We start from the raw sequence: 27,707 nt of genomic DNA, 5'->3' as shown, positions 1-27,707 counted from the left end.
AAAACAATTTGGTAACTGACTTTCATGTTTCTTTTAAGTTACTTTTTAGCATAATGCAGGGGCTTGAAAATCATAAAGTCCAGTTTTGAATTTTAGTATTTTTAAGCAGATAACCAAACTTCTAAACCTCATTTTCTTCATCTTTAAATTAAAGTGAGATTACATGTGTAATTTACTTAGCATAGTGCCTGACACATAGTAAGTGTTCCATAAATGGTGACTAATGTTATTATAAGATACAGATCTTCCTCAGTTTACCATAGGATTACCTCTAGATAAACCCATCATAAGTTGAAAGTATCCTAAGTTGAAAATGTGTTTAATACATTCAATTTACTGGACATCATAGCTTAGCCTAGCCTACCTTTCTTGCATGCTCAGAACACTTAAACTAGCCTACAGTTGGGCAAAATCATCTAACACATAGCATGTTTTATGATGAAGTATTGCATTCTCGGGTAATCTATTGAATACTGTACTGAAAGTGAAAAACAAAATGGTTGTATGAGTACATAAAGGGTATTAATATATATCAACTGTTAGCCCTTATGGCTTAACTGGGAGCTGCAGCTTGTTGCCACTGCCCAGAATCAAGAGAAAGTTTTGTGTACTACCCTTACTAGCCTGGGAAAAGATCAAAATTCAAAATTTGAAGTATGATTTCCACTGAACGCACATTGCTTTCACACTGTCCTGAAGTTGAAAAATCCTAGGTCAAACCATTCTTAAGTTGTGGACTGTCTGAACGTGCACTTTTTAAAAAAATCTATTTATCTGTGATGTTTAAAACGGAGCTGTGGGAGTTCCCTGGTGGCCTAGTGGTTAAGGATTCAACATTGTCACATCTGTGGCTCAGTTGTCTTTGCTGTGGCTCTGGTTTGATCCCTGGCCCAGGAACTTCTATAAGCCATGGGCATGGCCAAAAAAAAAAAAAAAAACCTAAAAAATGAGATAAGATAGGTAGCTGTTGGGACACAGAATACCGGTATATGCTAGAATAGATAATTGGCACTTGCTATATTTCAAAAAGTAAAAAAATTGATAAGTAAATTGGTAACTAGTCAGATGTTTATGAAACTAAACTTCATAATCTACTAATCAAGTAAACTTTATGAATAAATTTTTGTGGATTAAAAAAAATAATCCTCCAGTGTGTCTTTTATATAGATTAATATATTTGATGTTCAAGGTTTGCCTGAATTGATCTGTGTGTGTTGGTGGAGGGATACATTTAATGTACATATTTGGATTTGGGGATGGAAAGAGTTAGAAGATCTAGTCTATAATCCTAAATTATCAGCTTCTGTAAACTTAGTCATTTTAAATACTTCCTTGTCACTCTCTTTACCTATATAGTAAAAAGTGCTATATCTCTTTTCTTTGCATTCTTTACTAGTATTGGCATTTTCTGTGCATCTTTATGAAAGTAAAGGATGTATGGAACTACTTGAACAAATATTCTAAAGTTTTAAATCTTTAAAATTTATTGGAGTTCCCGTCATGGCGCAGTGGTTAACGAATCTGACTAGGAACCATGAGGTTGAGGGTTCGATCTCTGCCCTTGCTCAGTGGGTTAAGGATCCAGCGTTGCCATGAGCTGTGGTGTAGGTTGCAGACGTGGCTCGGATCCCGAGTTGCTGTGGCTCTGGCATAGGCCGGTGGCTACAGCTCCAGATTCAACCCCTAGCCTGGGAACCTCCATATGCCATGGGTGCAACCCTAGAAAAGACAAAAAAAAATTATTTAAAACTAATTCCATATTATTTTCTTTTTCCTTCTTTTTTTTTTTTTTTCCTGGGCTGCACCTACAGCATACTCAAATTCCTGGGCTAGGGGGTCAAATCAGAGTTGCAGCTGCTGGTCTGTACCACAGCCACGACAGGGCCAGATCCAAGTCTGCAACATATACCTTAGCTCATGGCAACACTGGATCCTTAACCCCACTGATGGGGGCTAGGGATAGAACCTGTGTCCTCAAGGATACTAGTTGGGTTCCTTACTGCTGAGCCACAATGGGAACTCCTAATTCCATATTATTTACAGTTATGATTTATTGGCCAAAATGTAAATACAGTTGACTTTTGAACAGTTTGGGGGGATTAAGGTTGCCAGCCCCCAGTGCCGTAGAAAATTGGAGTATAACCTCTTAGTTGGCCTTCAGTATCAGAGATTCTGCATCTGTGGACCTAACCAACTGGATGGTGTAGTACTATAGTAGTATTTATTGAAAAAAAAACCTTTGTGTAAGTGGACCCACGTTCAATCCTATGTTGTTTAAGGGTCCATAGTATTCCCTGAAACAAAGCAAAAAATTCCAGTAAACAAACAATAATCTTGCAAGGCCTTTCTATTTTGCTTTTTAAAAAATGCTTTCAAGTTTCTCCAAAAGCAAAATATCCAAAAAGTAATTCATTCGGGGGTGATGAGTGTAGTGGGTAAACTGTAGGCACTAGATATAGTCAAGGGATTCGTAGACTGCTGTCTGGAATGTAGTATGAAAAATCGAAGATATTTGATTGAAATTGTTATGAGGATATATTGTATTCTGAAAAACTATTTCTGCACTTAAAATGTTTTGACTGATTTGATGGATTTACTTTTAAGAGCACTTGTAAGAATAGCATTCCACATGGAGAGAGGGCTCCTAGGGGTCTATTTAGAGGAGTTTGCCTACCAAATTAAAATCAGAGGGAACTTTTATGTAAGGCAGCCTGACAACCTATACTCTAAAAATATAATCCAGTGAGTGTTATTTATGTGATAATAGTGTCATTTGCATCTCTTCTCAGATGACTTTATTTATATTTTCTCACTTTCTCTTACAATATCACTGAGATTAGGAAGCAAGACATTTCTTTTTTAACAGTTGTGTCATGCCAAAAATCACAAAGCAAATCATAGATAATTTGATATGAAAGTGTAGATTTTCTTACTCTGTTTCTTCTGTTTCTACATGCTAGATTAATTTTACCAGTTTATTTTACTGGCTCCTTAATCCAAGTTGAGACTTTAGAAATCTTTGTAGTTCTCAAGGCGATTTGCTAAGTATTACACAGTATGTACTAAGAGAGTGGCTTGGAAGTAAAATTGCACAAGTAAAATTAAATTTTTCTCTCAACTTGCTAATGTCCATTTCTGGACATGGTTAACCTTTGTTTATCTGTTGCTGTTCTATGTTTGGTCTTCAGATTAGCAAAATTAGACTGTAATTATTAACATCTGACTTCCTTGTAATTTTGGTTTCTAACCTATTAGTGGCCATAGTATTTTCCACTTAAAACAACACAGCTTGGGTGTTCTAAGAAAGCAGGTAAAAGCCTTATGTCTATTTTAAATATTAAGATTTCTAGTGTAAATTCTTTAAAAAGATAACTTTTGGGGGGATAGAGGTTTAGAAAAATCTTTAAGAAACTGAAATTTAGAATGCTTTTATTGGGCTAGAATAATTTTTTGAATTGATACAATACTAGTGGTCCCAAAAAACCACAGCTGGGACTTTAAAAACCCTATGAAGTATAAATGAACTCGAACTTGTCACGGACATCTATAGAGGAGGTTCGGTTTAGAAGAATTCAAAGGTTAATCATAGAAGGGGTAATTGTTCCAAGTTGGAGATCTGTACGTGTATGGGTTACAAAGTCCTGTCGTGATTGGATGGGAAGTAAACATAATTTATTTTCCTGAACTGTGATTGGCTAAGATCCTTTTCTTTTCTACGGTATTTTCTAACAACTGAATCCGGAGCCTTTCCCTGTTTTTATTATCTGATCAGTGAGTTTGGGGTTATGTACTAGTACTAAAAGTTCTCAAATTGGCGCAGAAACTGCATTTTAAGATTGTTGACCAAAGCCCTCAGCCTGCTGTTTGGCTTTGTTTAACCGAGCAGTAGCAAGGTGTAAATCTCTCAATAGCTCAAACGCTTAATTAGTATCGCCCAAAACGGGAAGAATGAAGGATGACATTGCTTTCTTCGTTTTCATGTAAAGCGGTGGACTCAAGTTCTGCAGTGACTGAGATCTGTGGGCTTAGTTTTCAGTTCAAAGTGTTCTGCTTTGCTGCTGGGACTACAAGAATTCGGGCAGAATTCTGGCTAACTCAGACTGCAGGCGCCATATATTGTGAAAAACATCACTGTGGAGATGCGGATTTTAACCTAGAGTTTGTTTTGTGATCCAAAGTGGAGCCGGAGTGCAACCAGCGCACTTCGCTTTCGCCTCGCCCCACTTCCCGAGGGAGTGACGAGTAGAGAGGTGGTCCTCACACAGTCTAATAGTGTTTCCGAAGGAGTGCATTCCCTTCTCCCGCCCCACTCCTTGTTTTTCATCCTCGCTGGTCCCGCAGCCACCGCTGCGGCGGCGGGCACTATTTTCCGTCTGCGGTGGTTCCTCCGACCCTCTCCCGCGGCGCCCTCCCCCAGCCCGCGCCGGCGGAAGGAGACGCGCGGCGCGATCGCAGCCACGCTGGTGGATGGGGAGGCGGAGTAGTACTGGCCGCGGCGCGGTAGCGGCAGCGGCCAGAACTGCCTCTGACTCTCCGACGGTCGTGTGTAAATTTGTCAGTTTTTGTTTTCTTTTTTCTGTGGAACTGCAGCCTGAGGCTGCAAGTCGAGGAGTCCAGAAGAGTGTTAAGGACTGAGACTGAGGTCGCTCTGCCCTTCTGTGGGCAGAGTGTCCGGAGCGCCCCCGAGTCCACTCTCACTCGCGGGGCCACCGCTGTCCCCAGGTCCTCTATCTTCAGCATGGGCGGCCGGTAGGAAGGGGATTTCGTTGGTTCCCTCGCAGCTGAGGAGGCAGCAGCTGTTCCTGCGGTGACGGCTATGGCGGTGGAGACGCGGCCGGAACTGGTGGGGAAGCGGTTTCTGTGCGTGGCGGTCGGCGAAGAGGTGCAGCCAGAGCGCAGGCAGAGCGGACGCTGCTGGCGGGGCTGGCGAGCTGGGGTCATCCGAGCTGTGTCACATAGGGACAGCCGCAATCCCGACCTGGCGGTAAGAGAGCGAACGCCCCTCTGCCTCACCCCCGCCCCCACCCCAGCCTCGCAGCCGCACCTAGTGGGGTTACCTCTGGCACCTGGCTCTTCTCGCCCAACTGGCGTCACGCCCCTCTTCTGTGCTCTGGGCGGGTTTGCCCACAACCCCAGCCAGAGTTGCCGCCTCCCCGCGAGTAGCTTCCCCAGCGGGGGTGACCAAGCGGGACTCCCCAGTGGCCGCTCGGCCCCCTTGCTGCTCTCAGGGAGGGGTTCGGCCGCGGCTTCTGCGACGTCCCGGCTGCTGTGGGGACCTCGCGGAAAGGCGGGGCTCCTAGCCCGGCGCCTCGCGGGCAGGTGGGGGTGGGGGCGGGCCGCTTGCGGCGGGAGGGGACCAGCTTCACTAGCTTCTCTTTGCCAAAGTCTTAATAGTGCGGGGGTTGGAGACTTAAAACTTATCCTGTAAGGTTGCTGAAGGGGAGGGAGAAAAGGAAGGAGACAGGTCTCTGGATTTAACAGTCAGTCCTGGGATTCTTGTGTGTTTTCGAGGCAAAGGCCCTGGCAGTGGCCGTGCCCTGATTCAACCTTTTTCTACAGTGGATGCTTGGATTTCTAACCGGAAACGATGAAAATGAAAATTTTTGGTTTGGAGTGCCTTGGAAATTAATACTTCTTTCCTCCTCTCTCGCTCTCTCTTCCCTCTCCCTTCCGTTTATTTTCTATGGCGTTGTGTTGGGTTTATTTTTTTGTCAGAATAGTGCCTTAAAGTCGTCTGTTCCTGTGTTTGCATAATTTTAAATCAAATACTGTAAATTAAAACGCGAAAGGCTCCCTCAGAACCTTAAAGTATCTTTGTCTTTTCTTACTTTTCCTTACACTGCCAATATTTCAGTATTGTGGGAATGTGCAAGATTTCGAGATGAGATAATGCTGTTAATGTTTGAGTAACATTATCACTGAGGGACAGGTTGGAATCAAGAAGCGGATTAGAGTTGACATTGACTAGACTTTGAGAGGTTGATTTATGAATACATAATCCATGATACTTATTGGCAATACCCTGGGCCATTTAATTTTTCACTGAAAATTTTAAACTTGAGAATATTTTTTCCTTTTGTTTATGTGCAGGTTTACAATTCCAAATTAATATCTATACATATTTAATACTTGGAGTTTTTGAACGTGTTTTTGTGAATTCTGGTTTCATAACAGTAGTCAGTGATACGGTTTCATGCAGCATGTATTAATGTCGATGTGATATTGCAAAATAGGTTTGTTTTGTTTATAGCTATTTCTAATAGGAAATATTGCAAAATAGAGGTAATTGTGAAGATTCTGGTTGGTTATACTTGTTGAAAATAACAAAAAATCTTCCTTCAAAAATATCTCTTAATGGTTCTATAAATTGTAGCAATTGAATAACTGTAAAAAGCCTGCCCTGGTTTTATTTTTCTTCCTTCTACTCTGATGTGAAATTGTCTTGGCTTTTATGTGGAATATTGTTTCACACAAACCTGGAATGATATTTTGTGTTTTCCATAGTATTTGTTTTAGTAGATAGTTGAAAATTGGGAAATAGTTTGAACTGTGAATATTATTGGTGATAGTCAAGTTTTCAAAATTAAAAATGTTAACTTTCTCGCATGGAAATTTAAACGATGTAAAGAGGGGGTTTATACATATCAGGTGTGAAAAAACCAAGATACTAAACTGGGTATTTAAAATGAAAAGTGTGGCGTTCCCTTCGTGGCTCAGCTGAAACGAATCCAACTGGAGTCCATGAGGATGCAGGTTTGATTCCCGGGCTTACCCAGTGGGTGGCGGATCCAGCGTTGCTGTGAGGTAGGTTGCAGACAGGGCTCCAATCCCGCCATTTCTGTGGCTGTGGCAGGGGCAGCAGCTGTAGCTCCAATTCGACCCCTAGCCTGGGAACTTCCACGTGCCATAGGTGTGACCCTGAAAAGCAAAATAAATAAATAAATACATAAATAAAATGAAAAGTGTGTGTGGATGGAGGGAATCAACTGGAAAGAACAAAAAGGAGTTTTCTTGGATGATGGAAATATTTTTAATCTTTACTGTTGATTACATGGATCTTTAACATATATCAGAAATCAATTGAATTGTGCACCTAATATCTGCATTTCACTGTATGCAAATTTTACCTAAAAAATGTGGGTTTGTTTGTTTGTTTGTTTGTGTTTTTGCCTTTTCTAGGGCGGCTCCCGTGGCATATGGAGATTCCCAGGCTAGGGGTCCAATCAGAGCTGTAGCTGCTGGCCTATACCAGAGCCACAGCAACACCAGATCCGAGCCACGTCTGCAACCTACACCACAGCTCAGGGCAACGCCGGATCCTTAACCCACTGAGCAAGGCCAGGGATTGAACCTGAAACCTCATGGTTCCTAGTCGGATTCGTTAACCACTGTACCACGACGGGAACTCCCTTTTTTTTTTTTTGGTCTAAAAAATGTGTTTTGAACCATAACTAGGTGAACCTCCAACAGTTTTCCCTTAATAATCATTACTTCAAAAATGTATTACTGTATAGTCTGAGTTTTTTAGCCTAGAACCTACAGATATAGTTATTCTCAAGCTTTCTTATATTCATATTTCTTTCTTTAAACATTCATATTTCCTAAATTAAGTTAAACTTGGAACAGTTTAGCATCACCAATGTATAATTCCCCTTGTAGACTTTTGTTACTGAAGAATAAAGTCCCAAAGACCTTGATCACTTATGTGAAAAATGGTGGTAAATAGTCTATTTTTGTAGTGATATTTTTAAGTTACAAATACATGTAGCTTAAAACCTGCAAATTCATTAGGAATCTTGACTGTGTTCATATTTATGGCACATGATTTGGAGGGATAAGTACCGGAACTTGAAAGTACTTTAGTGAATACTTAGTCTCAAAAGTTAATCAGTTATTCTTATTTTTGGTCTCATATATTAAGGAAGCCCTATGTGCATTAATTTCGTATCACTTAACTGTCACAACCTTGATGATTTAAATAATACAAGTTAAATTTTTTTTTTTAATTTTATGGCTGCCCTCATGGCATACAGAAGTTCCCAGACCAAAGATCAAATCTGAGCCACAATTGCAACCTATGTGGCAGCTGTGGCAATGGGGATCCTTTAACCCACTGTGTGCAGACTGGGATTGAATCCCTGCATCTGCAGCTACCTGAACCACTGCAGATGGATTCTTCACCCACTGTGCTACAGTAGGAACTCAAATTGATTACTGGAGATGACAAGTCTAACATATGGGTCTCTGGACTAAAATCAAGGTGTGATTAGAAGTGTTCTTTTCAGGAGGCTCTAGGGGGAGATGTATGTCTTTTTGTTTCCTCGTTTTTAGAAGCATCACACATTCCTTGGCTCATGGTCCTCTTCCTTCTTAAAAGCCAGCAGAGTAACTCTGTTTTTCTCTTGTCACATTGCCCTCTTGATTCTCCTGCTTCTTCCCCTTTCACAATCAATCCAGCCTGAGCCACAGCAGTAACAGCACTGGATCCTTAACTTGTTGAGCCACAGGAACTCCACCTTTCACTTTTAGGAGCCCTTGTGATTATTGGGCCCACCCAGTTAATCCAGGAGAATCTCCTCAACTGCTAATTAATTCCGTCTGAGCTTTAATTCTCCTTTGTCATGCGGTGTAACATAGTTACAGGATTTATGGATTAGGACATGAACATCTTTGGGGTGGCATTTATTCTGCCCACCAGACCATGGTAGCAAAACTGTTCCTTTATAATGTGAACATAAATGATTTGATACAAATTAAGGCTAAAATTAATTGTGTTTTGTCATATTAGAAGTTTTAGTGATCTCATAAGTAAATGAGGTTAAATCATGGAATTTTTACTCAACTATGCTTGGATAACTTAACATGAAAACCTTCTGGGGGAGTTCCCGTTGTGGCGCAGTGGTTAACGAATCCGACTAGGAACCATGAGGTTGTGGGTTCGGTCCCTGCCCTTGCTCAGTGGGTGAACGATCTGGCGTTGCCCTGAGCTGTGGTGTAGGTTGCAGACGCGGCTGGATCCCGTGTTGCTGTGGCTCTGGCGTAGGCCGGTGGCTACATCTCCGATTGGACCCCTAGCCTGGGAACCTCCATATGCCGCGGGAACGGCCCAAGAAATAGCAACAACAACAACAAAAAGACCAAAAAAAAAAAAAGAAAACCTTCTGGGTTATGTTGCAATTACAGTAACCAAAAGAGACTCTCTGAACGTTTTTATTGAGGAGGACCAAATTGTTGAAGAAATCGAAATACATAAAATACATTGTGAGCTCTCAGCATGTTGAGTTCTTTTTTTAGCTACATTATTTAGAAAGTTTCTTGGCCTTTATACATATTGAACACTTACAACTGCCCTACTTTTTGAGGAACTTTTTAAGAAGATTAATGGTGTTAAGGAGGGAAGGCTGAGAGTTGAGAAGTAGTGTTGAATAATACCAATCTTGAATAATATTGTTATACTGATTAAAGAATAAAAATTGATTTACTCTTTGCTCATTTTATTTCCCTTACATGACTTAACAGCCATTTATTTCTTACTTATTTATCCATCCATTTAGGCACTTACCTACCTACCTTCCCTTGAAATTTAATAGGATTTCATCATTGTTTCAAGCTATCCCTGTCTAAAGTGAATATTTAAAAAAAAAAAATCAGGTTTTTTCAATAACCAAAAGGAACAAACAAATCGTATTTTGTCTCATAAACCAAACATATAATTTGCTTACATTTGGTGAAATTTTCTGATGGTCGCTTAGTGAGAAATAGCTAACCTTGGAGTACAGATTTGACCTATTCTCAACTGAACTACCTGCAGTTACCTTGCAGGTCTTATGTGTCTTACATGTAAGTAAGATATATATATTTAGGAGCTCAAAGTGATTTCTGATCATTTGTTTCTAAAGAGGCCTGAAATTTCCATTTTAGTTCTACATTTTTCTGCTTAGCTGGCTCTTTTAAGTTTCATATTGAGTTGATAACATTTGATTCCTTTATAAGTTTTGTTAAGATACTTTTTTAGGTAAGGCAAGTTTCTATCATGGTGTTACAGTATTGCTAATGGTAATTTCTGGTCTAGGCACACAGTGTTTAATGAATAAATGATGATTTTTACTTCATTTTTACTTCAGCTCAATATGACCTGGATGAGGTAACCGTAGGAAAAGTTTGTTTAGCTGGTAGTTAGCCTTTTATGTCTGATTTGAATACTTACACTGTTTTTTTGCCCTCTCTTTGTGTTATTGGTCCTAAAGATAGAAGATGTGTAAACTTTTCCTGTGGTGGCACATAACTTGAGCAGTTGTAACCACTAGCTGGTTTTAAAAGAAGATAATCACCCAGTAAATGGTGTGAATTGTATGTTTTTGTGTATAATTAAGTAAAGAAGGTGTCCCCCCCCCCCCTTTGACCTGTTGTAGATATATTGTGGCACATATTTGATGCCATTAATTAATTATTTTTGGCTGCACCTGAAGCATGTGTAAGTTCCCAGGCCAGGGATTGAACCTTCGCCATAGCAGCAACCTGAGGTGCCACAGTGACAACACCAGATCCTTAACCTGCTGAGGCACAAGAGAACTCCTATGCCATTAATTTAAAATAGAGAATTTTTTCATTGATCAGGGTGATTGGACTGAAGACATTTTACTGTGAGAATTCTTAGTTTTATATAGGAATGACATTACATTTAAAAGTAAAAATGTCTAGCTATTTCAGTATAACTGAAAGTATGTAGGCTGTTTTCCTAGGTATTACTTTTTGACAATTTTAAGTTATGTGCAAAGAATGGCATCAGCTTTCAAACTCATAATTATTTTCTTTCTCCTTTACATATTTATGTAGTACTTAGCATTTACTTAGATGTTTAATAAATGTTAATTGAATGTCAGATAAAATGAGTATCATAAATGTCTTACATACTTGAATCCATACCAAACATCTTAATTTTATCTATTATTACTCTTTATAAAATTAAATTTTATTGAAGTATAGTTGATTTATAGTGTTGTATTTGTTTCAGGTTATAGCAACGTGATTCAGTTACACATATACATAGATCCATTCCTTTTCATATTCTTTCCCTATGTAAGTCACTATAGAGTATTGAGTAGATTTCCCTGTACTACACTGTAGGTCCTTGTTACTCATCCACTCCATATATAGTAGTGTGTATATATATCAGTCCCAACCTTCCATTTTTATATCCCCCCCCCAACATTTTCCCTTTGATGACCATAGGTTTGGTTTTGAAATCTTTTGAGTCTGATCCATATTTATTAGAGTCCACATATTTATTAACTTAATATTTAGTCTTAACTTTGAATCTCATTTTTATTTTTTTGCCACATCCACAGCATGTGAAAGTTCATGGGTCAGGGGTCAAACCCGAGCCACAGCAGCGACCTGGGCTGGTGTAGAGACAGTGCCAGATCCTTAACTCACTACACCACAAGAGAACTCCTGATTCTTTGTTGTGTGGGATTGTGTGCCTTGTGTGGTTTGACTAAAGGCTGGGCTGTGGTATTCCCAGGCCAGTTAGGGAATTGAACTCCTCTGGTAATATTGGTGGCACAGGCCCTAAATCAGAATGAAACCATTGGATATAGTGTGGCTGTAAGTCTGTAATTGCCACAGCCAATTTCCTGCTTTAAGGTAAATTAATTTGAGGATAACGCTAACTAGAGGCTAATAGAATTGAAAAGGAAACAGAAGAAATATGGCTGATCAAATTGTTTTCTGAAACCAAAATACCGCTATGAATTTTTCACTTACGAGATTTTTCATTACAGAAGGATAAATTTACTTCATATCTGTTTTCGTTCGTTTTTCTTTTCTTTGGAAACAAAAGCATGTTAATTGATACACATGGTGGTATTTTATTTCCTTTTTGTTTTTTTGAAAGCATATGAAAAATGAACATTTTCTTGACACTCTTTGTTATTTAAAGTTAAGAAAGATTTTTGTCAACTGATTTCGAATAATCTCGGTGATTTTTAAGGAGTGATGTGTTCTGCTTTATGCTGTCCCTAGGTGTATCTTAGAGGTTTGAAAATCTTAATGTGTATAAGACATAAATATCTAATTTTCTAAATAATTAAAAAGAAGTAATAGTATTTGAATTTTAATGTCAGGAAGTATGCTATAAACCCCTCATTGTTAAAAAGAAATTTTAGCGAAGAGGTGTCATTTATATTTTAGAAATTAACAAGAAATAACATCCTTTACTTTTAAGGTTATATAATGAAAATGTGTTTTTCTACTCTCTGTCAATGTTGGCCAGATTTTTAATGGTGGCGGTTTAGAACTGACAAATACTGCTGATTCCATTTGTTTCAAGTTTAACAGTGATTACATTTCTGCCTAAAGATTCAATAAATAGTTCTCTTCAGTGTGGATTTTTAACAAATTTACGTTTTATTTGATATGAAATTCTTAATCTGACAAATCTATAAGGATTATTATATGATTTATCCTTTAGATTGTTACTTACTAAATATTGAAATGTTTTAAGATGTTGAAATATTCTGAAATTGGGTGGAATATTCATGTAGAATTTATAGTTTATAGTTTATATTTTAGCTTATATGAAATTATCTTAGTAACCCTTGATGAAAATATTACTTTATTTTCTTTTTATAGAACTTATCAATTTGATTATAGAATACATGGCTTATAATTAATAGAAAAGAGCTTATTATTCATTTATTGTTTGGATGGACATAATAGTAAAATTCCTTTTTTTTTCTTTTTTTTAATTATTGTTGATTTACAATGTTCTGTCAGTTTCTGCTGTACAGCAAAGTGTCCCAGTCGTATATATCTATATATAGATGCATACACACGTACATACACACATTCTTTTTCTCACATTATCCTCCATCATGTTCCATCACAGGTGACTAGGGTTATAACACAGTCTAGTCCAGTTTCCTTGACTCAATCATTTGGAACTGAGTGTCACAGAGAATTTGAGCAAGGGAGATAAATGCTTAAACCTTTGAATAAAAAGTGTGCATACAATGAAATCTTCCTGTTGGGGTTTATTGGTTACTAGACACCTTTGGAATTAATAAAAATTTTGAATTACATATAATAAATTGTAAGGTTCAGTTGCAATATTTCATCTGTGTGTGTTTAAACCAGCCCAACAGTATAGATTTTAGTAGAATATATTTTGAAATCAGTTTGAATAAATAGAAATTGTGTGTAAGTAACTGATCACTTACAAGAAACATTTCTTGAAATTCTTTTTACCTTGCACTTGATTTATAGTTTGGGTCTCAGTTTTCTCACTTGCCCATTCAGTGAATGGGATTCATCGAGAAGTCAGAGTTTTTCCTATTCTGTAGTTCTAAAATTGTGGTACTAATCTTTTTTTTTTTTACCTGTAATGTCTTTGAATAAAGTGTCTATTAAAAGCAAAAATAAATTTCAAGTCTGTCCCAGAAGCTCCTTTTTTTTTCTTTTTAGGCCCACCTCCACAACATATGGAGGTTCCCAGGCTAAGGATCCAATTGGAGCTACTGCTGCCGGCCTACACCATAGACACAGCGACATCAATCCGAGCTGCCTCTGCAACCTACACCACACCTCTCAGCAATGCCTGATGCTTAACCCACTGAGCAAGGCCAGGGATCAAACCTGTAACCTCATGGTTCGTGGTCAGATTCGTTTTTGCTGTGCCACGATGGGAACGTCCCGAAAGTTCTTAATTCTGAGTTAATAATAACGTTTCTTTACTGCGTATCCATTGTGTTATGTTATTACAAGGACTACAATTCTATGTAAATAATGTGATTTCTGTTTAATGTTTCTTTGGATAATCAAAGTGAAATCACAGGATTTGAATTTTTATGATAGCACAAATTAAGGTGGAATAAATACCTGAAAGCTACAGATTGGGTCTTAATATATATTTCTTCATGCACTTGGAAGTTTGATCAGTTCCATTTAATTTTTTTGGTGAAAATACCCTATAGTTGTTCTCATCGATCATAAGAAGCCAAAAGTTGCTCCTCCAAATGGTTAGTTATTCACACTTTTTAAAAACTGTATCATATCACTTATATACAGAATCTGAAAAGTAATACAAATGTGTATGCAAAACAGAAACAGACTCATGGATATAAAAGACAGATTTGTGGTTAGTAATTCACACTTTCAAAGTTTACCAAAAAAAGGAACCATCCATTGCTGTGCTAAATATTCTCCCTGAACCTTTGCTTTCTTGATTTTTGCAGCTTCGTGGTTCAAGTCCTCTTGGAACTTTTCCTTTAGTGATCACAGTTCTTCCCATCTTCTTCTTCTTTTTTTTTTTTGTCTTTTTGCTATTTCTTGGGCCGCTCCTGCGGCATATGGAGGTTCCCAGGCTAGGGGTTGAATCGGAGCTGTAGCCACTGGCCCACGCCAGACCCACAGCAACGCGGGATCCGAGCCGCATCTGCAACCTACACCACAGCTCACGGCAACGCCGGATTGTTAACCCGCTGAGCAAGGGCAGGGACCGAACCCGCAACCTCATGGTTCCTAGTCGGATTCGTTAACTACTGTGCCACGACGGGAACTCCCCTATCTTCTTGATTTAGTATTAAAGATTCAGTCTTTTGCTTACTGTTTTGTTTTTTAAATTTTGTTATTCCCTTTGGAGAATTTACTTGTACTTCTTTGCATCATTAGTTACTAGTTTGCAACTTGAGCATTGGCTTTCATTTTAAATTTACCATCTATCCTTTCTTCTTTAGTGTCTATAAGTGAATGTCCCACATTTGAATCTGATATAATTCTAAAATGTAATTTATTATATTCATGTGCATGAGCTCCCCTTTTGAGATTTATCTTTGAAGTCTCATCCTTGACCTTTCCCCAACTACAACATATGTATCTACTATTCTCCACTTCTGCCTGTCCTCCTTTTTAGTCTCTTCTAGTCATTTTGGACAGATTACTCATCTTGCATTTCTCTTTAGCTCATTTTAGTAGTTTTCCCTTTGCTTATTTGATAAAGTCCAAACTTCATTCTCTAATATTTAATGTGCTCAATGTTGTCTCTATCTTTTGAAATTTAAAATTAACTTCCCTCACAAATTGTTTAGTGAAAGTCTTTTGTTGGAATTTTTAAAATGTTATAAACTTAAATCATAAAGTGCATTTCTTGTTTCCTTTCAAATTTCACTTGATAAAATGTACTGATGTCAAAGTGATGTCAGACATACTCTCTTTTGTTAAAAATGATACTGCTTGGTATTGCATGAACTGAGTCAAGTGAGAATACAAATTCTTAATGAACCAAATGATGTATAAAGTATTAGTTATTTCATTTCTGTCCATGAAAGACAAAAATACAATTTAATAGCATGTCACACTATTAATGACTCTGAAAGTATTACTTTTCTTTGATTTTTTTTTTTAAGATACACATTTTCCACATTTGGATATTTCTGAAATTATGGTATATTTTATGTACAGTCACATCAAAAGCTCCTTGTTTACATTGGGCAGAATATTAAGTGGCAATATAATGATAGTCTTCCTGCAAAGTATAACCTTAGTGTAGAACTTTACAGTCTCGGTATCCTTTTAAACTCTTAAAAATTATTGAAGATCCCATAGCGCTTTGATTTTTGTGGATTATACCTACAGATATTTACTGTATTAAGAATTAAAATTGAGGGAGTTCCTATTGTGGCTCAGTGGGTTAAGAACCTGACGTTGTCTCTGAGGGTATGGGTTCAATCACTGGCCTTGCTCAGTGGGTTGAGGATCCTTCACTGCCCACAAGCTGCAGTGTGGGTTGCACCTGTGCCTCAGATATGGTGTTGCTGTGGCTGTGGTTCAGGCCTACAGCTGCAGCTCTGATTCAACCCCTAGCCTAAGAATTTCCATATGCTGCAGGTGCATCCATTAAAAAAAATTTTTTAATTGAGTCGTTAAGACATAATAACACACATTCAGTTACCTGTTATGCTTCACGTAGCCTGTAACTCTGTACACTGATGAGAGGGTAAGAGCAGAAAAGGTGAATAATGCCTTGGTATTATTATGGGAAGTTTTACCTTACCCCTAAATGGATTTAATTGCTCCTGAAAACCTATGGTGAAAGTGTATGTACATCTGATTATCTCCCTAGTTGGAATTATATTATATCGTGACAAGTGTTTAAATCTTAAGTTGAATTTAGCGTCTTCCTTTCAAATGTCTTCTATGTAATATTTGCTATGCTGCTATATATTGCTATGAAAAATGTGTATTTTAAAAGTAGAAGATGCCTTGTCTCATGCCAGAGAATGTAGAAACAGTAGAGCGTTAAATAGAAACTAAGTCAGCATTCCTAGTATAGATGTTGGAATTTTTCAAAGGTAAGAGAGGTCTGTGTGACTAATTCATGTCTTTTTTTTTTTTTTTTGTCTTTTTGCTATTTCTTGGGCCGCTCCTGCGGCATATGGAGGTTCCCAGGCTAGGGGTTGAATCGGAGCTGTAGCCACTGGCCCACGCCAGACCCACAGCAACGCGGGATCCGAGCCGCGTCTGCAACCTACACCACAGCTCACAGCAACGCTGGATTGTTAACCCACTGAGCAAGGGCAGGGACCGAACCCGCAACCTCATGGTTCCTAGTCGGATTCGTTAACCACTGCGCCACGACGGGAACTCCACTAATTCATGTCTTGTGAAAGACTGTTACTTAGGAGCTAAAACTTCTGATCCTCTGTCAAAATTACTGAGTTTAAGTAAGATTCAGAAAACTCTTTATGCTCAGGAATTTCAAAGAAGAAATGCATGGTTATGTTAATGTATGGATAGTTATGAATTGCCATTTAATGTAAAATGGCTATATGTATATTTGAGATTTATTTCTTCCTTAAATTGTTATTCCTTAGCTTGAATCTTAGCATCAAGGCTGTACAGTATCACGTATTTAAGCTGTGAAACAATTTAAAGTTGGTAAACTCTTCCCACGTGTTTAACAGCACTATAATGTTATTTTGGTCTATCTTCACCTTCTTCAAAACTACGTTGATGAAACTGTACAGATCATACTGTAGCATGTTTCCCCTATTCTCTAAAATGTTTTATTGCCTTAACTTTGAAAATCTCTTATTACATATTTTGTTCTTTTTACGGCCACACCTGTGGCATATAGAAGTTCCTTGGCCAGGGTTTGGAATTGGAGCTGCAGCTGAGGTCTGTGCCACAGCCACAGCAATGTTGGATCCTTTACCCTCTGAGTGAGGCCAGGGATAGAACCCACATCCTTATGAGACTATGTTGGGGACCCGCTGAGCCACGATTGGAGTTCCTCTTATTATATTTTAATAACATAATCGTTTTAAGGGAAATCATTTACATTGTTCATCTGAATAGAGGGAATAATCAATATGAATATAGACTATTCGTGTCCTATCTTTCCATAATAGTTTTGAAATATATAAAAATATGTACATATTTATGTAAATATTCTCCTTGAACTAAAAGTTGTAGTTGTAAAAAAAAGTTAAAGCTATAAAAAGAAGATAAACTTCTTTTATAAAGAGAGCTAACAATAATGCATTAAATTTGCTTCTGAATTTCTTAGTGTTCAAAGCACAATGAGAATTGTGATGAATTAAAATACCATTTTTCAGAATGATTTTTACTAAGCATTATTGGCTTTTGGGAGCTTTCTGAAGTTTGTTGCAAAAGTGAATGGCCAGAGGGTACGGGAAAAAGGAAGAAATATTCGGGTACTGAATTCTGGTCCTCAACCCATTCATTTGGAACAGCTTTGATCTTAGCAGCTTGATAATGATTTCTCAGGTCAAAAAAATGAGGTAATGTAGTTCTTTTATCAGGAAGAAGGAAGCATGCCATTTTTAAAGAGAAACTTTTCCTGACAGAAAAGTTCTATAATTGATGGCTTATACATGGAAAATTAAGTAGCATGTAACTGATGTTAAAGACAATGTGAAGAGTTCTTTCTTAGTAATTAAGGTGTAATTATAAAGTGACCCCTGATGAGGATATTCCCGCAAAAAAATTGAACTAGTTTGGTTTGGTCCAGGTATGTAGATTTTAGTGGTCATTGAAACATGTAGGCAAAGAACCTAGTATATATGACTAAAGCCAATGATTCACAACCCATTTATATTGTATTCATTGCAGTCTTACAGTGGATGGGGTTAAGCTTTAATGTGCATGAAAATCTTGGAGCTGTATTCTGTATCTCATACTTAGACATTTTGAACTGCATTTATTAGGTATCAAAGCAGTATAAAATATGTCTAAAGAATTTCACTCACACCCCCATCCCAATTAGCTCAGTTTACTCTGCTATTCTTTAAATAACCAATTTTATTAATTCAAGTGCCTTTCCAGTTTACTTACAAAGATAGGAACTAGTATACATAGTTTGATTCTTCCCATTCGTATGTGATCAACCTGAGCATCACTAAAAGGGAAACACACATGAGTCTTCTGATAAGATTATAGTAGGAAGTACACAGCCCAATGCTGAAGTATATTTTTATCAAAAATAATTGAATTTGAATATAATGAGGCATCTACATTTGTTCACTGGTTTGTAGGACACATGAAAGTCGAAGAGCATGTTAACACCATGAGGATGTAGTTGGCCAGATCCAGAATGTGGAAATTCTAAGAACTATGCTATTGAATATTGTGGCTGCTAGCCTCAGGTAGCAATTTAAATTAGTTAAAACTGGAGTTGCCATTGTGGCTTAGGAGTAACAACCCGACTAGTATCTCTAGGGATGTGGGTTTGATTCCTGCCCCCCACTCGGGGCTAAGGATCCAGCATTGCCATGAGCTGTGGTATAGGTCACAGACATGGCTCAGATCCTTTGTTGCTGTGGCTGTGGTAACGAATACACAACCTATTCAGACTAGCATAAGGGGAAAAAGTGGAATGATCAAAAATAAAAGCAACAAATAGAGACAAATATAACAAAGTTGAGACAAACAGAAGGCACACATAAGATTTAATTTAAACCCAGATATATCAGTAATTATATTGAATGTAATTGAATGAATGTTGCCATTAAAACTCAGGTTATCAAATCTGGAGGAGAGAACCCACAAAACACACCTATTTGTTGTTTATGATAAATCCACATAAAACAGCCATTCTATAACTTAAGAATGGTTATAGAAACATGGGAAAACTTTTATACAAATATTAAGGATAGTAGATGTGGCTTTGTTACAAACATTAAGAAGCATTGGCAGTGCCCATCTTGACTCAGCTGTAGCAAACCTGTCTGGTATCCATGAGGACATGGATTCCATCCCTGGCCTTGCTCAGTGGGTTAGGGATCTGGTGTTGGCATGAGCTGTGGTGTAGGTCACAGACGTGGCTTGGATCTGGCATTCCTGGGGCTGTGGCATAGGCCAGCAGCTATAGCTCAGATTTGACCCTTGGCCTGGGAACGTCCATATGTCACAGGTGTGGCCCTAAAAAGACAAAAAAAGAAAGAAAAGAAGTATTTGGGAAAAAAAGGCTTTATCATGATGAGTTTGTACAGCAAGAAGATAATACTTTCAATTTTATAAAAGACTGTTATGACTTAAAATACATAAAGCTAAAATTGATAGAACTGTTAGAGAAAATAGACATTTGTAATCATAGTGGGAATTTTTTTTTTTTTGTCTTTTCTAGGGCCACATCTGAGGCATATGGAGGTTCCCAGGCTAGGGGTTCATTCTGAGCTGTAGCTGCCAGCCTACACCAGAGCCACAGCAATTCGGGATCCGAGCTGTGTCTGCGACCTACACCACAGCTCACTGCAACGCCGGATCCTTAACCCACTGAGCGAGGCCAGGGATCGAACCCAAAACTTCATGGTTCCTAGTCAAATTCGTTACCCACTTGAGTCACGACAGGAACTCCCATAGTGGGAAATTAAATAGCTGGTAGAACTAGCCGGAAAAATATCAAGAATGAATAGAAGATTTAGAATAATAAGTACTTGCTTTGACTATCTCACAAGGTAGTTGCATGAGTAAGATAGTATATTCAAAGAATACCGTCATTCAGTTGTGAGTAAATACTGAATATGAGTAAATACTGAGATGTTTTTCTTCATTAAATATTTGAGCACCTTCTAATGACAGGTATTGTTTAAGATTTGTGTATTTTAAGGTGTGTACCTTTAATCAAATGCAAGATTTGTCATAGGCAGTTAATTTTAAGTGCTTAATGAATGATATGCAATAATACCTGTGTGGATTCATAGAAGTGACTGATAACAGATTGGAACGATGGATTCATTGAGGAAATAGCCCCTGAAGAGTGACTGGTAATTAGACTGTTTTATTTTGGGGAGTGTAATTTAAAGTTCTTTAATATTCCTTTTCTAATATTTCATTGTTAGTATATGGAAATGCAACTGACTTCTGCATGTTAATCTTGTATCCTGATATTTGGCTGAATTCATTGAGCAGTTGCAGTAGTTTCTGTGTGGAGTCCTTAAGGTTTTCTATTTAGTATCATGTCATCTGCATAGAGTGACTGTGTTATCTCTTCTCTTCCAATTTGGATACTTTTATTTCTTTTGTTTGATTGCTGTGGCTAGGACTTCCAGTACTTGTCCTGTTCTAGATTTTAGCAGAGAGGCTTTCAGTTTTTCTCTGTTGAGTATTATGTTGGCTATGGGTTTTGTCATAAATGGCTTTTATAATGTAAAGATGTGTTGACTCAATACCCATTTTGGTAAGAATTTTTTTTTATCATAAATGGATGTTGGATTTTGTCAAATGCTTTATCTGCATCCATTGGAATAATCATGTGGTTTTTTACTTTTCTTTGTTAATGTGGTATATGACATTGATTGACTTGTGTATGTTGAACCATCCTTGTGAACTTGGTATGAATCCTGCTTGGTTGTGGGGCATATGTGTTGTTGGATTTGGTTTTTTATGTGTTGTTGGATTCACTTTGCCAAAATTTTGTTGAGAATTGTTCATCAAAGATAGTGGCCTATGATTTTCTTTTTTGACAGTATCTTTGGTTTTCATACTAGGGTAATGGTGGCTTCATAGAATATCTTTGGGAGCGTTTCTTCTTCAGTCTTTTGGAAAAGTTTAAGAAGCATGGGTAGAAGTTCTCTGTATGTTTGGTAGAATTCACCTATGAACCCATCTGGTCCTGGACTTATTGTTACATATTCAGTTTCATTTCTAGTGATCAGTCTGCTTATATTATCTATTTCTTCATTTAAAAAATTTTTTATTTAATGGTATTTTATTTTTATTTGAATGATTTTTACTTTTTCCATTATAGCTGGTTTACAGTGTTCTGTCAGTTTTCTACTGTACAGCAAGGTGACCCAGTCACACATACATATATACCTTCTTTTTCTCACATTATCATGCTCCATCACAAGTGACTAGGTATAATTTGCAGTGCTATACAGCAGGGTATCTATATCTTCTTGATTCAGTTTTGGTGGGCTCTCTCTTTCTGGAGATTTTTCCATTTCTTCTAGGTTGTAAAATTTTTTGGCATGCAATTATTGTTCATAGTATTCTCTTACTTTTTTGTATTTCTGCAGTATCAGTTGAGATTTTTCCTTTTCATTTCTTATTTTGTTTATTTGGGTTTTCTCTCTTGTTTAGTCTGGCCAGAGGTTTGTCCATTTTGTTTACCCTTTCAAAGAACCATCTCTTTGTTTTACTGATTTTTCTTCTCTATTGTTTTTTTAATCTCTGTTTTATTGATTTTCTCTGTGATGTTTATTACTTTCCTCTGCTGTGACTTTAGGTTTTGCTTCTTGTTCTAATTCTTGTAAGTGGTAGATTGTCAATTTGAGATTTTCTTTTTCTTTCTTTCTTTCTTTCTTTCTTTCTTTCTTTCTTTCTTTCTTTCTTTCTTTCTTTCTTTCTTTCTCTTTCTTTCTCTCTCTCTCTCTCTCTCTTTCTTTCTCCCTTTCTCTTTCTCTCCCTCTCTCTCTTTCTCTTTCTCTCTCTCTCTTCAGATCCCGCACCTGCGGCATATGAAGTGCCCAGGCTAGGGGCCATATCTGAGCAGCAGCTGCTGTCCTATGTCATAGCAATGGCATTGCCAGATTTGAGCCTTGTCTGCGACTCATGCCTCAGCTTATGGCATCACCAGAACTTTAACCCACAGAGTGAGGCCAGGGATCAAACCCACATCCTCATGGATACTAGTACCGTTCATAACCTGGTGAACTATAATGGAAACTCTTAGATTTTTCTCCTTTTTTGGAGGAAGGCCTGTGTATCACCCTGAACTTTCCTATAAGAACGGCTTTTGCAGCATCCCATAGATTTTTTTTTTTCCATTTTTGTCTCAAGGTATTTTTCAAAATTTCCTTTTTGATTTTCTCGTGGACTTTTTGGTTCTTTAATAGCATATTGTTTCATAGTTTCCATGTAGTTATGTTTTTCTCATTTCTTTTTCTGTGGTTGGTTGCTAGTTTTATGCCATTGTGGTCAGAGAAGATGCTTGATATAATTTCTATACTTCCTATACTCTAAAGTTGACTGAGGTTAGTTTTGTGCTATATATGTGGTCAATCCTAGAGAAGTTTCATGTGTACTCGAAAAGAATGTGTATTGTGGTTTTTATGGATGTAGTGTCCTTAAAGTATCAATTAAGTCTGTTTTGTGCTGTCTGATGCCTTAGTGATTTTTCTGTCTAGAGGATATATCTATTGATGTGAATAGGGTGTTAAAGTCTCCTACTATTACTGTATTCACATCAATTTCTCCTTTTATGTCTTCAGTATTTGTTTTATGTAGTTGGGTGCTCCTATATTAGGGGCACATATAGATGAGTATAATATATCCTCTGAATTGATCCTTTTATCGTTAAGTTGTGTCCTTCTAGCTTTTTTTTTTTTTTTTTTAGGGCCACACCCATGGTGTATGGAGATTCCCAGGCTAGGGTTCCAGTCGGAGCTGTAGCCACAGCCACAGCAACGTAGGAGGTGAGCTGCATCTGCCACTTACACCACAGCTCTCAGCAACGCTGGATCCTTAACCCACTGAGTGAGGCCAGGGATTGAACCTTTGTCCTCATGGATGCCAGTCAGATTTGTTTCAACTGAGTCATCGTTTTAAAGTCTATATTTTGTCTGAGATGAGTATTGCAACTCACACTCCCCTGTCATTTCCATTTGCATGAAATATTTTCTGTCCCTTCAGTTTTGATTTATATGTATCCATTCCCCTAAAGTGGGTCTCTTGTAGGCAGCATGTTGCAGGCTTTTGTTTTTTTAATCCAGTCACTCTTTGTCTTTTGATTAGAGCATTCAGTCTTGATAGTTAAGGTAATTATTGATAGATGTGTATTTATTGCCATTTTAAACACTTTTTTAGTTCATTCTGTGTTACTCCTTTGTTTCGTTTTATTTTTTGGGTTAGACGATTTCCTTTTACGTTTATTATGTCCTTTTTTTGGTTTTTGTGAATGTACTGTTTGGTTTTGATTTATAAGATTGCCCTGTTTTTTACATGTTAACCCCTTCCTATATCTGCTTGCTTTAGACAATCATATAAACTCCAACACATTCTTTTTTTTTTTTTTGTCTTTTTGCTATTTCTTTGGACTGCTCCCGCGGCATATGGAGGTTCCCAGGCCAGGGGTCGAATTGGAGCTGTAGCCACCGGCCTATGCCAGAGCCACAGCAACGCGGGATCCGAGCCGCGTCTGCAACCTACACCACAGCTCACTGCAATGCTGGATTGTTAACCCACTGAGCAAGGCCAGGGATTGAACCGGCAACCTCATGGTTCCTAGTCAGATTCCTTAACCACTGCACCACGACGAGAACTCCTCAAACACATTCTCTAAAAAAAGTATCTAGATTTTCTTACTCTCCTTTCCACATTTTATGATTTTGATGTCCTTTTTTACATTTTTTATGTTTATCCTTTTGCTGTTCCTTGTGTTTAGCATTGCTTTCACAAATAGTTTTGTTTTTTTCTTTTTAATCTGTATACTGGTTGACTTTGAGTAATTACTTTCCAATTGTGATTGCCTCCATCCTGTATCTACTTACTTCTTTCCTATTTAGAGGAGACTTTTAGTATTTTTAAGAACAGGTTTAGTATTGCTGTATTATTTTAATTTTTGTTTTGGGAAATTCTTTCCTCCTTTTACTTTATTTTACTTTACTTACTTAATTTTTTGTCTTTTAGGGCCTTACCTGCGGCATATGGAAGTTCCCAGGCTAGGGGTTGAATTGAAGCTGTAGCTGCCGGCTTATGCCACAGCCACAGCACTGCCAGATCTGAGTTGTATCTGTGATCTGCACCACAACTCATGGCAATGCCAGATCCTTTAACCCACTAATCAAGACCAGGGATCCAATCCGCTTCCTCACAGATACTAGTTGGGTTTGTTACTGCTGACCCACAATGGGACTCCTATTTTAAAGACTAATCTTGCTGCGTAGAGTATTCTAGGCTGCACATTTTCCCCTTTGAGAATTTTCAGTATATCTTACCACTCTCTTCTGGCCTGTAGTGTTTGTGTAGAGAAGACAGCTGATAGTTTCATGGGGCTTCCCACATAATTAACTCTTAGTTATTCTCTTGCTACCTTTAGAATCTTCTTATCTTTAACTTTTGCCATTTTTATTATAATATGTTTGGTTTTGGTCTGTTTGGGTTCAGCTTGTTTTGGGGTTCTCTGTGCTTCCTTTATCTCAATATCAGCATTCAGTAGATCTTCTCTGTGAATCATTTTACATGTAGATTTTCTTTTTTTAAATGTGTTTATGAGATAATGTGAGCTCCATGTCTTACTCCTCAAACTTAATCCTATCCCCCCATGTTTTCTTTTATAGTTTTAAGTCTTGTGTTTAGTTCTTTGATCCATTTTGAGTTGATTTTTGTACCTAGTATAAGATGAGGATCCAACTCTTTTGCATGTGCCTGTCTAGTTTTTTTAGCATCATTTGTTGAAAAGGTTGTCCTCTATCCAATGAATCATTTTGGCATCCTTGGAAAAAATTATTTTGGCAATATATGTGAAGGATTTTCTATTGTCTTCTATTGACTTGTGTGTCTGTATTCTGGTACCACACTGTTTTGATTGGTTGTAGGTTTGTGGTAAATGAGAAATCAGGAATTATGAGTCCTGCAAGTTTGTTTTTTCTTTTCTTTTCTTTCTTTTTTTTTCTTTTAGGACTGCACCCGCGTCATATGGAAGTTCCATGCCAGGGGTTGAATTGGAGCTGTAGTTGCCAGCCTGTGCCACATCCACAGCAACTCAGGAGACGAGTCTCCAACCTACACCACAGCTCTTGGCAATGCCAAATCCTTAACCCACTGAGTGAGGCCAAGGATCGAAGTTGTGTCCTCATGGCTACTAGTCAGGTTACCACTGAGCCACGTGGGAACTCCATGTTTTTCTCTTTCTCAAGATTCTTTTTACTGTTATAGTCCCTTGGGATTCCACTTGAATTTTAGGGTTGATTTTTCTGTTTCTGCAACAAAAAAAAATTGTATTTGGATTTTTACAGATTATATTGAGTTTGTAGTAGTATTGAGTAGTATTACCCTTTGAGTAGTATTGATGTAACAATATTACATTTTCTAATTGATGAACACGATATGTCTTTGCATTTATTGTGTCTTTTTTCACAATCATTTTGTAATTTCACTGTATAAGTTTTTTGCCTCTTAGTTACATTAAATCCTATGTATTGTATTATTTTTGATGTTATAATTGAAATTCTTTCTTAATTATGTTTATCAATTGCTTTTTGTTAGTCTAAAGAAAAGCACATGAGTTGTTATCTGATGGGTCAGCAGGTTAAGGATCTGGCATTGTCACTGCTGTGGCTCTGGTTACTGCTATGTCACACATTGAATACCTGGCCTGGAAACTTTTTAAGCCATAGGCACAGACAAAAAAAAAAAAAAAAAAAAAGCAAATGATTTTCATGTGTCGATTTTTTTTTTGTATATTACAGTTGCTGAATTTGTTTTTCTAATTTTTTTTCCTCCTGTGTTTTTGAAATTTTTAGAGTTTTTTCTGCATATAAGATCATGTCATCTGCAACACAGTGTCGTCTTTTATATTTGAATGTCTTGTTTTTTGTCCAATTTTCTATTTAGGACTTCTAATATATTCAGTAGGAAGAAGTGAGCATCCTTATCTTGTTCTTCATTGTAAAGAAAAAAACTTGCAGGATTGGTTTTTGTTTTTTGTTTTTCACTTTTGAACTGGTATTAACTGTGGAATTTTCACATGTAGCCTTTACTATGTCAAGGTAGTTTCCTTCTATTCCTAACTTGTGTACTTTGTATCATAAAAAGCTGTTGAATTTTTTTAAATGCATTTTCTGTATCACTTGAGATGATTTTTTTTTTTTCAAACTTTTAATCTGGTATGGCACATTGATTTTTTGCATGTTGGACCATACTTGCATTCTGGGAGTAAATCCCACTTAGTTATGTATGTAATTTTTTTTTAAATTAAAAATACTTTTGTAATGAGTTCCTTTGTGGCTCTGTGGGTTAAGAATCTGGTGTTTTCACTGCTATGGCTCAGGTCACTACTGTGGCATGGGTTTGATCCCTGACCTGGGAAATTCTGCATATCACAGGCACAAGCCAAAGAAAATAGTTTTGTAGCCCCCTCTTTCATTTTTATCCTCTTCTCCCACAAATATTCTAGGATAATTTTGCTTAGAACTGTTTAGTTTATAGAGAAATTCAAGAAGAATGAACCGTTTTCCATTTTTGGGGCTGCACTTCAAGTAACATGGAATATTCTTCCATTTATTCAAGTTTGTTTTCTCAGTGGTTTTCTTCATGGATGTCTTCTGAGAGTTATTTAAGTTCATTCTTAGACGCTTTATATTTTGATTTTTAAATGTATGTGGAAATATCCGGAATCATTAATACATATGTTATGAGTCACGGACTTGTGTCCCCACAGTTTTTGGACTAAAAATAATGTTCCCTTTCTTTTCCCCTGTGTATATTTTTAGCTCGTGTAATTGCTGACTAGTTCTTTTCATTAATGGGCTTACCAAAGTTATAGTTAAGTAACAGTTACTTGTAAGAAACGTGCCAAAAAGTGAAATGATAATGTTTTTTACTAGCATCTTAAGTCTTTTGCCTAAATTTTCAGTACACTGTTGAAGATGTTATTAATATGTCTTTTGTTTTATTTAATTGTGATCAATGGAAGTGTAAATTTTATTTTATAGAGCTTTACTTTCAGATTAAGTATTCAGTTTATCCTAAGTAAAATAACTTCTGTATTCAAAAATAAATATAAAAATACAGATATTTTGGTGGTGATTATTTACTATACATAAATTTATTGTACATGGCAGGATTCTTATTTTATTTTTTTTATTTTTTATTTTTTTGTCTTTTTGTCTTTTTTTTTTGTTGTTGTTGTTGTTGTTGTTGTTGTTGTTGCTATTTCTTGGGCCGCTCCCGCGGCATATGGAGGTTCCCAGGCTAGGGGTCGAATCGGAGCTGGAGCCACCAGCCTATGCCAGAGCCACAGCAACGCGGGATCCGAGCCGCGTCTGCAACCTACACCACAGCTCACGGCAACGCCGGATCGCTAAACCACTGAGCAAGGGCAGGGACCGAACCCGCAACCTCATGGTTCCCAGTCGGATTCATTAACCACTGCGCCACGATGGGAACTCCAGGATTCTTATTTTAAAATGTACTCAGGTTATTTCTTAAGGTATCAATTCTTTTTAAACTCTACTTTTTCAGAA

General features: G+C 37.4%; 1 protein-coding gene across 5 annotated transcripts in view; it reads left to right on the top strand.

Annotated features, from left to right (window-relative positions):
* Positions 1–27,707, top strand: part of JMJD1C (jumonji domain containing 1C) — a 323,117-nt gene that overhangs the window by 41,957 nt on the left and 253,453 nt on the right. For 3 of the 5 annotated variants that reach the window (XM_047762757.1, XM_047762755.1, XM_047762754.1), the window contains exon 1: positions 4,456–4,984. The exons of 1 other annotated variant lie outside the window; for it this stretch is intronic. In XM_047762757.1, the coding sequence (XP_047618713.1) occupies positions 4,817–4,984 (168 nt within the window). In that variant the 5' untranslated portion in view covers positions 4,456–4,816. Of the gene's footprint in view, positions 1–4,448; positions 4,985–27,707 lie in introns of those variants that run through there. One more of the 5 variants, XM_047762758.1, reaches the window with a different exon arrangement.

The sequence above is a fragment of the Phacochoerus africanus genome, chromosome 15 (genome assembly GCF_016906955.1).
Source record: "Phacochoerus africanus isolate WHEZ1 chromosome 15, ROS_Pafr_v1, whole genome shotgun sequence".
NCBI lineage: Eukaryota > Metazoa > Chordata > Mammalia > Artiodactyla > Suidae > Phacochoerus > Phacochoerus africanus.
The sequence above is the reverse complement of the archived record's forward strand: the minus strand, read 5'-3'. Positions and strand labels throughout refer to the sequence as shown.